At 39.7% G+C, this 12,054-nt stretch overlaps 1 protein-coding gene across 1 annotated transcript in view; it reads left to right on the top strand.

Moving 5' to 3' along the window:
• The first annotated feature begins 852 nt into the window (after positions 1 to 852).
• Positions 853 to 12,054, top strand: part of KIF3A (kinesin family member 3A) — a 42,299-nt gene continuing 31,097 nt past the window's right edge. Inside the window, exons 1-2 of the mRNA XM_081092618.1 lie at positions 853 to 1,053; positions 4,108 to 4,381. Coding sequence (XP_080948744.1) covers positions 1,048 to 1,053; positions 4,108 to 4,381 — 280 coding nt within the window. The 5' untranslated portion in view covers positions 853 to 1,047. The remainder of the gene's footprint in view (positions 1,054 to 4,107; positions 4,382 to 12,054) is intronic.

Here is a 12,054-nt window from a genome sequence, read left to right as displayed (position 1 = left end):
GACGTTTGGTGGGGGGCAGGTAGGAGTGGTAGGGATGGATACTGGGGGAGCGATGGAAGTCAACCTTTCAATTTTGGACACAATAAATTTGAAATGCCTATTACATATCCAAGGGGAGTGGTGTTCAGGGGAGAGGTTCAAATAAGAAAGATGATAGATGGATCATTAATTCGTTAATAAAAATATATTGAAAACCTACCCTGTGCCAGGTCCTATTCTAGGTCCCATTCTAAGTTTTGGAGATACTAGTGAGGATGTTGACAAAACACCTCACGACCTCACCTTCTAATGGTGAGAGATCATAAACAAGTCATCAATCAATCGCAGTAATGTATCTAAAGTCTTTAGCTCTTCAGATGGGGGCACAATGTACAATTGCTATTGGGGTTTTTCTTTTCGTGTTTTTTAAAAAAATGCTCACCAGAGGCTATTCCTCCCATTGATCGAGAGAGAGAGAGAGAGAGAGAGAGAGAGAGAGAGAGAGAGAGAGAGAGAGAGAGAGAGAGAGAGAGAGATGTGAACAGGGGGCCGGGAATTGCAACCGAGGTACGTGCCCTTTATCGGGAATTGAACCCACGACCCTTCGGTCTTCGGGCCGACGCTCCAAACACTGGGCCAAACCGGCCAGGGCTGCTAGTGTTTTTTTAAATATTGGAGTATTGCAAGAGCCAGAAGATGGGGCTTGTGTTGGAAACGCCTCCTTTTCCCAACTAGTGACAGCCAGCCAACCCCGCCCCGAAACGAGCCAGAATTGTAGCGCTGCGGCATGGCCGCATTGCGCAGGCGCAGTCTGTCTGGCGTCCTAGGAGACGGACTGGAAAGCCTCTGCGCAGGCGTAATTCAAACGGCGGAGGAAGCCCGAGGCTCGGGAATCGGGCGGGGCGAGCCCGGGGTGCGCCTGCGCAGAGCGCACTCTCGCCCCGGAGCCGCAGTCTCGGGAGCGCCAAGGCGGTTTTTCAGTCATCTTCGGCCAGCCGGTCCCGCGAACCCCGCGTCGTTGGACTGCACCCTGGGCGCGGACGTCCACGGGCACGGGAGAGAGCCACAATGCCGGTGAGGAGAATGGCTCAGCCGCTGTGGTTCTTCAGCTCCGCGGCCTGGCCCGGGGGTGCGGCCGTTGCCATGGAGGCGCGGAGCAGGCTGGCGGGCGGCCGGGGTGGGGCGGGGCAGGCCCGGCCCAGCCCCGGGTCCTGGGTCCCGGGCGGTTGGGGAGCCTGGTGGGTGGGCCTGGGCTGCGCGGGCCTCCTCCTGCCCTTGGGAGGGACCGGGGCCAGCTCTGCTACCCTTGTCGCTGCTGCATCCCGCGGGGCCTGCGCTGCTGGAATGGAGGCGCTGTGCCAGAGGATGCGCTCTGGCTTTCAGCTCTGCCCGCTGGGTTGGGCATCTGGGAGCGGCCACAGAGAGTCGGTTTTGGATGCTCCGCACACCATAGGATCTCCACAGCGGAGCCAGGCTCCGGAAGGCAGCAGAGCGAGGGCTGCCTGCCCCTACTCCAGGCCCCTGACTCGAGCTGTCATTTCTCTTGGGGCGCCTTGGCTTACAGTGCAAGAATGTAACCCCTAGGTGTCTTTGTGTGTGAGGGGGTGGGGGGTGGTACCCTTGTCTTGTGCACTTAGGAAAGGGGTGACCGTAGTCCTGTATAGGATCAGGAGAACACCTGAGCCATGGCCGGTTATTTGATTGTTACGAGGCCTTGGACAATTTAATCTTTCTGAGCCCTTAGTTCCCACATAATTTTACTTTTCCTCATGGGGTTGTTATCAGGATGAAATAAGATACTGCTCAGGAGAAATAAAGGACCGTGCTTGCCACTTAGCATTAAATACTCAATATTTGTTCCTTGTTGCTTTCAAATTGTTTATCAATTCGTTGAATAAATATTGGGCACCAACCACATGGTAGGCACCAGAGATACAATGTTGAGCAAAACCAGCCTGGTTCTTGACCTTGGAAAGAGAGAAGCTTGTCTTCTTGGGCGGAGGTCAAAGCCATACATGTTTATAGAGACAAGCCACTTAACATTAATGAAGTCAGTTGGTGGCATACAATAGAAGTAGGTTCTGATTGATTAAGTGTTGCTGTGTAGGAATGCTGGCTTACAGATGTCAGATCATCTATTTTTTTTTTCAAGAGAATCTGTAATTGTTATTTTGTGAAATTTTTCAATTTTTAACTTTTTTTTTTTTAAATATATTTTATTGATTTTTTACAGAGAGGAAGGGAGAGAGATAGAGAGTTAGAAACATCGATGAGAGAGAATCATCGATCAGCTGCCTCCTGCACATCTCCTACTGGGGATGTGTCCGCAACCCAGGTACATGCTCTTGACCGGAATCGAACCTGGGACCTCTCAGTCCGCAGGCCAACGCTCTATCCACTGAGCCAAACCGGTTTTGGCTCAATTTTTAACTTTTAGCAACGAAATAAAAATTAATATTTTTATTAGTTTCAGAAAGGAAAGGAGAGGGAGAGATAGAAATATCAATGATGAGAGAGAATCATTGATCGGCTGCCTCCTGCACACTCCACAGTGGACCTGGCATGGACTGGACATTGAACCGTGACCTCCTGGTTCATAGGTTGACTCTCAACCACTGAGCCACACTGGCCGGGCCGAGAGATTTTTAAATATACTATGAGCCAAACAAAAGACATCTGTGGGTTGAATTCAGCCCCTTGACGACCTGTTTGCAACCTCTGGTGTAGGCAGAGAAAAACAGACACTAATTAAATAATGAGTAATCAAAAGTGTAATTGTAACCGGATGCAAAAGTGAGAAGTGCTCTCAGCGCCTACACAGGCATGCCTTGTGTTATTGCTGTTTATTGCGTTTCACAGATGTTTTGTGTTTTTACAAATTGAAGGCAAGACCTTCCACCAGCAAAAAGATGATGGCTCCTATTGCATTACTCTCTTTATTACATTACTCCATTTATTATTGTGGTTTGGTATTGAACCTGCAGTATCGCTGAGGTATGCCTGTACAAGGATTTGACCTACTCAGAAGTCTGCCCAGTTGAAGTGACTTTTGAGCTGAGACGTGCAGTATAAATGAAGAGGGGAGTGAGGGATGTTCTAGGCAGAAGGAACTACACGTAAAAAGGTCTGTGGTGAGAGGGACCATGGTGACAATAAAAGGCCTAAAAGAAAGCCACTGTGGCTGTGGCTAAGAAAGCCAAGCACGGTAACTTGTGAAAGAAGATAGGAGAGGTCGACATGGGCCAGAGCCAGATCTTACCTTAAGGATTTTTTTTAAAATATATTTTATTGATTTTTTACAGAGAGGAAGGGAGAGAGATAGAGAGTTAGAAACATCGATGAGAGAGAAACATCGATAAGCTGCCTCCTGCACATCTTCTACTGGGGATATGCCCGCAACCCAGATACATGCCCTTGACTGGAATCGAACCTGGGACTTTTCAGTCCGAAGGCCGACGCTCTATCCCCTGAGCCAAACCGGTTTCGGCAAGGATTTTTATTTTTATCCTAAGATTTGTGGGAAACCATTGAAGAGTTTTAAGTAGATTGTTTCTCTAGTGCATCGAAGAGTATCAAATAGTAGTCATACTAAAACATTTTTCTCTGCTGCCATTTTCCCCCTTTTGTCTTTCATTTATTGTTGCCTTCTATAAAGAAAATAGACTATATATGGATGTATTATATGATAAAAAACATTTTACTAATTCATTATAAAAAAATAAAAGTCTCAGGAGAACAGAGGACCTGCTACCTACTATATTCTTGATGATTAAAGTTGTTAATTTTGTTCACATGTGTTTCCTACAGGTAGGAAACTCAGGAATTCCGGGACTTTTGTGCAGAATGACAATAATATACTGATTCATTTCTGCTTGAGTAGCATTTACTATAAATGTAAATTATATTTTCCCTCCCCTCATTTGTATTGTAAAGAAACTTTTCTTTTTCACATTTTTAAGTACACTTTTTCTATTAGCTGTAAGATGTTGAATTGCATTTAACAGATGTTTATGGAGTACTTACATGTGCAAGGCACTGAGATGGCATAGTCACCTTTTTCAAATTTTAAACTTAATCTGTTGAAGGTAAATGTAAATGTTCTTTTCATGTAAATATTTTCTCCACCAGATCAATAAGTCAGAGAAGCCAGAAAGCTGTGATAATGTGAAGGTGGTTGTGAGGTGCCGACCCCTCAATGAGAGAGAGAAGTCCATGTGCTACAGACAGGCTGTCAGTGTGGATGAGATGAGGGGAACTATCACTGTACATAAGACCGATTCTTCCAATGAACCTCCAAAGACATTTACTTTTGATACAGTTTTTGGACCAGAGAGTAAACAACTTGATGTTTATAACTTAACTGCAAGGCCTATTATTGATTCTGTTCTTGAAGGCTACAATGGTGAGTACTTTGTATAGTTCTTTCTTTAAAAACAACTTTATTTTGGTATTATTAGTAACCCATAAATTCACTTATTGCAATTATAGTTTGATGAGTTGTAGTGAACACATACAGTTGTGAAACTAGCACACAATTCAATTTATCACCCCCAAAAGTTCCTTTATATCCATTTACAGTCCCACCCCCAGGTAGCAATTGACTTGCTTTCTATTTATGGTTTCACCTTTACTCAGAATGTCATATAAATCAAATCCTACACTGTCATCTTTCTTATCTATTTTCTTTTATTTGGCATACTTTTTTTGAGGGTCATTCATGTTGTAGCATCTATCAGTAGTTTGGCTCTTTTTTATTGCTGAATATATCACCTTTTATGATCTTTGATGGAAATCTGGATTCCAATTTTTTGGCTATTATATAAAATGCTGCTATGAGCATTCCTTTTAAGGCTTTGTACAGATACATTTTTTTTTTTTATTAGTTAAGGTATTACAAATGTGTCCACATACCCCCATTCACCCCCAACCTCCCCCCACACACAAACTCCTACTCCCATCCCCCTGTTGTCCATGTCCATGGTTTGGCTTATATACATGTATACAAGTCCCTCGGTTGATCTCTTCCCCTTACCCCCTCCCTCCCCTACTTTCCTTCTGGGGATTGATAGCCTGATCGCTGTTTCTCAGTCTTTGGGTCTGTCCCTTTTCATCAGTCTATGTTGTTCTCTATAATCCACAAATGAGTGAGATCATGTGGTATTTATCTTTCTCTGACTGGCTTATTTCACTTAGCATAATGCTCTCCAGTTCCATCCATGCTGTTGCAAAAGGCAGGAGTTCCTTTTTTTTTTTTACCGCAGCATAGTATTCCATTGTGTATATGTACCACAGTTTTCTAATCCACTCATCTGCTAATGGGCACTTAGGCTGTTTCCAAATCTTAGCTATGGTGAATTGTGCTGCTATAAACATAGGGGTGCATATATCTTTTCTTATTGGCGTTTCTGGTTTCTTGGGATATATTCCTAGTAGTGGGATCACTGGGTCAAATGGGAGTTCCATTTTTAGTCTTCTGAGGTAGCTCCATACTGTTCTCCACAGTGGCTGCACCAGTCTGCATTCCCACCAGCAGTGCAGAAGGGTTCCTTTTTCTCCACATCCTCTCCAACACTTGTTGTTTATTGATTTGTTGATGATAGTCATTCTAACAGGTGTGAGATGATAACGCATTGTCGTTTTGATTTGCATCTCTCGTATAATTAGTGACTTTGAGCATGTTTTCATATGTCTTTCGGCCTTCTGTATGTCCTCTTTCGAGAAGTGTCTATCTAGGTCCGTTGCCCATTTTTTTATTGGATTATTTATCTTCCTTTTGTTAAGTTTCATGAGGTCCCTGTAAATGTTGGAAATTAAACCCTTATCGGTGGTATCATTGGCAAATATGTTCTCCCATGTAGTGGGTCTTCTTGTTGTTTTGTTGATGGTTTCCTTTGCTGTGCAAAAGCTTCTTATTTTGATGTAGTCCCATTTGTTTATTTTCTCTTTAGTTTCCATTGCCCTAGGAGCATTATCAGAGAAGAAATTTCTTTGGCATATGTTTGCGATTTCGCTGCCTGTGGATTCCTCTAGTATTTTTATGGTTTCCCGTCTTACGTTTAAGTCTTTTATCCATTTTGAGTTTATTTTTGTGTATGGTGTGAGTTGGTGATCTAGTTTCATCCTTTTGCATGTATCTGTACAGATACATTTTAAGGTTTTTCTTGGGTAGATACCTAGGAGTGGAATTGCTGGGTCGTATGGTTAATGTATATTTATTTTATTTTTATGAAGTCTGTATTATAATTAATTGGGAGAGTAGTAACTTGTTTGGCCAATTTTTTCCCATTAAAATTTTTTATTTTTCAATTACAGTTGACATACGTTATTATGTTAGCTTCAGGTGTGCACCCCAATGATTAGATATTACATAACTTACTAAGTGATCACCCTCATAAATTTAGTACCCAGTGACACCATACATAGTTATTAGAATATTATTGACTATATTCCCTATGCTGTATTTTATACATACCCGTAACTATTCTGTAACAACCAATTTGTACTTCTTAATCCCTTTTTTCACCTATCTCCTTAACCCCCTGCCCATCTGGCAACTGTCAGAATGTTCTCTGTGAGTCTGTTTAGTTCTCTGTGAGTATCAGTGAGTCTGTTTCAGTTCTGCTTGTTTGTTTGTTCTTCAGATCAGATAGTGTATCCTTCATATCTTTTTTTTTAAATATTCTTATTGATTTCAGAGAAGAAGGGAGAGGGAGAGAGAGATAGAAACATCAATGATGAGAGAGAATCATTGATGGGCTGCCTTCTGCACGCCCCACACTGGGGATCGAGCCCACAACCCGGGCATGTGCCCTGACTGGGGATCGAACTGTGACCTCCTGGTTCATAGGTTGACGCTCAACCAAGTACCATAAAAGCAGAGCTGAAGAAAGTAGGAATCTACCCACGTGGATAGCTGAGAGAAGTACATTCTAAGCAGAGGAACAAACAAGCACAAAGCCCCATAAGCAGAAATGTGCTTGGTGTGTTCCAGGAATGAGAAGAGGCCAGAGGAGTTGGCATCAAGTGAACAAACCCAAGTGTGTTAGACAAGGTCAGAGCGGTAAATGGGCAGAGCAGCTCATGTGGGTATTGTAGGCCAGAGAAAGGACCCTGGCCCTTCCTTCCCTGTGAGTGAGATTCTCGTATGTTTTTATCTACAAGTTGTAAACATTTTAGGTCTTACATTTAGGTCTGTCATCCATTTTGAGTTTTTGTATGTGATGTGAAGTAAGAGTCTAGTTCTTTCCCTATTTTTTTCCTTCTTGCCTGTGGATATCCAATTGTTCCAGCACCATTTGTTGAAAAGGCCATCCTTTCCTTTGGAACTAACTTGGTTCTTTTAAATGAAGGGACCACAAATGTGTGGGCTTATGTTGGATTGTCTATTCTATTCCACGTATATCCTCTTTTGATTACTGCAGCTTTATAATGTTTTGAAATTAGGTAATATATGATCTCTAACTTTATTCTTTTTCAAAATTATTGTGTGTTTTTTCTGGTGTCCTTTGCATTTTCATATAAATTTTAAGATCACCTTGTCAATTTCTACCAAAGTAATCTGGGATTTTGTTGAATTGTTATTCTGACGATGTTGGAGTCTTCTGGTCCAGGAACATGATATATTTGTCCATTTATAATGTCTTGTTTAATTTCTTATATCAGTATTTTTATAGTTTTAATAAATTTGTTTTTAATTATTTTTTTGATACTTTTGTGAACAGAACTGTTTTTATAATTTCATTTTTGGAATTATGCATTGTGAATGTATAGAAATGCACTTGATTATTTTAGTAGGGTTTTTTTTTATTGAGATAACAATTCAAATAACATAAAATTTACTACTTTAACCACTTTACAGTGTACAAGTCAGGTTTTCAGTACCTTCATAGTGTTGTGCAACTGTACCATTATCAGTTTCGAGAACATTTTCATTACCCCCCAAAAAAGAAACTTTTATCCGTATTAGTAGTTACATTTAATTCTGCTCTCTCCTACTCTGCAACAACTTACTACTTTCTGTGTGTATGTGTTTGCCTGTTCTGGGCATTTCATATAAATAGAATCACACACTACATCGTCTTTTGTGTCTGACTCCTCATCATGTTTTCAGTGTTCATCCTTATTGTATGTATCAGTACTTCATTCTTTTTATGGCAAAATAATATTCCATTGTACGGATATAGTATATTTTGTATATTCATTTATCAGTTGATGAACAATTATTTTCATTTTTTGGCTATTATGAAGAATATTACTATGAACATTCTTGTACAAGTTTTTGTGTGAACATGTTTTCAGTTCTTTTATGTATATGTTACCTGGAGTGGAATTGCTGGGTCAAAAAGTTAACTGCCAGACTTTTCCATAGTGGCTGCACCATTTATATACCCACCAACAATGTATGAGGTTCCTAATTTCTCCACATCTTTGACAAAATTTGTTATTTGTCTTTTTTATTGTAGCCATGCTAATATTATGAAGTGGTATCTCATTGTATTTTGCAGTTTATTTTTTAAAAACTGTTGTATACTGCAACCTTGCTAAACTTATTATTTCTAGTAGACTATCATTACTATTATTATTATTATATTTATGTAAATTCCTTAGGATATTCTACAGACACAAGAGCATGTTGTTTGCAAATAAAGATAGTTCAACCAATTTCTTTCTTTCCTATTCTTTTTTTTTAATATATTTTATTGATTTTTTACAGAGAGGAAGGGAGAGGAATAGAGAGTTAGAAATATCGATGAGAGAGAAACATCGATCAGCTGCCTCCTGCACACCTCCCACTGGGGATGTGTCCGCAACCAAAGTACATGCCCTTGACTGGAATCGAACCCGAGATCCTTCAGTCCGCAGGCCGATGCTCTATCCACTGAGCCAAACCAGTCACGGCTCTTCCCTATTCTTTTATTACTTGAATTGCACTATAGTTTCATAATTTCTTTCTGTTACCTGAATTGCACTGGCTAGAACCTACAGTACAATGTAGTAGTGGTGATAGTGGACATTTTGTCTTGTACCTGATCTTAGAGAGAAAGCATTCATTGTTTTACTAGTAAATATGATGTGATTTGTAGATGTTTTTCTTTCTTTTTTGTTTTGATTTATCGTCTAAAGCAGTGGTTCTCAACCTGTGGGTCGCGACCCCTTTGGCGGTCGAACGACCCTTTCACAGGGGTCACCTAAGACCATCCTGCATATCAGATATTTACATTACAATTCATAACAGTAGCAACATTACAGTTATGAAGTAGCAACGAAAATAATTTTATGGTTGGGTCACAACATGAGGAACTGTATTTAAAGGGCCAGAAGGTTGAGAACCACTAGTCTAAAGTTTTACATAGGTCTCCTTTTTCCCCAGTTGACGCTCCCGCTCGCCACTCCAGCCATTCCCACCCAGGACAAGCCCCCACTGTCCCAGTGTCTGTGTTTATTGGTTATGCTGATATGCATGCATACAAGTCCTTTGATTGTTCTCTAACACCCCCCCCCCCATTTGTCTCTGGATCTATTCTTTTTTTTTTTTTAATATATTTTATTGATTTTTTACAGAGAGGAAGAGAGATGGTTAGAGAGTTAGAAACATCAATGAGAGAGAAACATTGATCAGCTGCCTCCTGCACACCTCCTACTGGGGATGTGTCCACAACCAAGGTACCTGCCCTTGACCGGAATCGAACCTGGGACCTTTCAGTCCGCAGGCTGACGTTCTATCCACTGAGCCAAACCGGTTAGGGCTGGATCTATTCTTGTTCATCAAATTATGTTGATCATTATATTCCACATATGAGTGAGATCATGTGATATTTATCTTTCTCTGACTGGCTTATTTCTATTTGTAGATTTTTCATAGACATCCTTTATCAGATTGAGGATGTTTCCCTCTGTTCTTAGTTTGCTGAGAGTTTTTTCAGGAATGTATATTTCAGTGATGGCGAACCTTTTGAGCTTGGCGTGTCAGCATTTTGAAAAACCCTAATTTAACTCTGGTGCCGTGTCACATATAAAAATTTTTTGATATTTGCAACCATAGTAAAACAAGGACTTGTATTTTTTATATTTATTTTATATATTTAAATGCCATTTAACAAAGAAAAATCAACCAAAAAAATGAGTTCGCGTGTCACCTCTGACACGCGTGTGATAGGTTTACCATCACTGGTATATTTTGTCAAATGCAATTTTTTCTGCACTTATTTAAATGATCTTTTAAAAAAGTCTGTTAATATGGTCAATTGCATTGATTGATTTTAAAATATGAAACCAGCCATGCCACCTGGTCATAGCGTATTATCCTTTTATATATTGTTAGATTTGATTCCCTAAAATTTTGTTTACATTTTTTGCATCTCTGTTCATGAGGAACATAAGTGTATAGTTTTCCTGTAATGTCTTTATAGGGTTTTGTTATCAGGATAGCTCTAATTTCATAGAATGAGTTGGGAAATATTCCCTCCTTTTTAATTATCTGAAAAAAATTGGCCTAGAGCAGTGGTTCTCAACCTTGGCTGCACATTAGAATCACCTGGGAATCTTTTTTTTTTTTTTAATATATTTTTTATTGATTTTTTACAGAGAGGAAGGGAGAGAGAGAGTTAGAAACATCGACAAGAGAGAAACATCGACCAGCTGCCTCCTGCACATCTCCCACTGGGGATATGCCCGCAACCCAGGCACATGTCCCTGACCGGAATCGAACCCGGGACCCTTCAGTCCGCAGGCCAACGCTCTATCCACTGAGCCAAACCGGTCTCGGCTGGGAATCTTTTTAAAATTCTGATTTTTGGGCCTCATCCTCCGGAAATTCTGTTTCTTTCTTACTAATGTTGTGGCCCCACCCCATAATAAAGAAACAGAATTTCTGGAGGATAAGGCCCACAAATCAGGATTTTAAAAAAATTCCCAGGTGATTCTAATGTGCAGCCTAAGTTGAGAACCACTGGTCTAGAGTTAGTATTATATCTTCCCTAAGAATTCACCAGTTAAGTTGACTGGGCCTGGAGTTTTTGTTTGTCTTGTGGGGTTTTATTTTGGTGAGAAGGCTTTTAACTACAGGTTCATTTTCTTTAATAGATACATTTAATATGATTATATGGGTAGGTGTAAATCTATCATCTTGCTATTTATTTTTGTCCCCTTTGTTCTTTGTTCACCTTTTCCTCTTTTTATGCCTTCTTGAATTAATGAATTATGTTTGTTATTCCATCAATACATCTTTGTTGTATTTTAGGGTTTGCTTTAACGTTCATAGTATAATTATTTAATATATCACAGTTTATCTTCAAGTGATATGCAAGTTTATGTGTAATATAAACATTTTACACTATACTCCCATTTCTGTCCTCCTAGGCTTTGTGCTATTGTTGTCATATATTTTACTTCTACATGTTATAAACTCCAAACCACATTGTTATTACATTTGTTTAAATCATCAGTTACCTTTTAAAGAGATTTAAATAATGAGAGAAAAATCTTACATATTTATTTAAGCCATGTAGTTACCATTTCTGGTACTCTTTATTGCTTTATGTAGATTCACATTTCCATCTAGTTTCACTTTCCTTCTGCATTGTAGAACTTCCTTTAACATTTCTTAGAGGGGAGGTCTACTGTGATGAATTCTTCTGCATTTATAGTCTAAAAAAGTATTCATTTTGTTTTTGTTTTTGAAAGTATTTTCAGAGTATAGTATAGATTCTTAGTTTCTTCTTTTAATACTTTAACGATATTACTGTAGTCTTCTCATTTGTATTTTTTTTATGACCAGAAATCTGCTTTCATTCTTATCTTGGTTCTTCTATATATAATGTCTTTCTTTTCTCTGGTTGTTTTGACATTTTCTTCTTAGAGCAATTGATTATGATGTGTCTTGATATGTTTTTCCTTTTTTTTTGGTATGTTTTTCTTCATGCTTCTGTGCTTACAGTTCATTAAGTTCCTTGGACTTGTGGGATTGTAGTTTTCATCAAATTTGGAGAAATTTAAGACATTATTTCTTAAAGCATTTTTTCTCTCCCCTCTCTCTACTATTTGGGGGACTACACTGATGTATATATTAGTCTACTT

Source organism: Myotis nattereri (assembly GCF_964212035.1).
Source record: "Myotis nattereri genome assembly, chromosome: 5".
NCBI lineage: Eukaryota > Metazoa > Chordata > Mammalia > Chiroptera > Vespertilionidae > Myotis > Myotis nattereri.
This window is presented reverse-complemented; position numbering and strand designations above follow the sequence as displayed.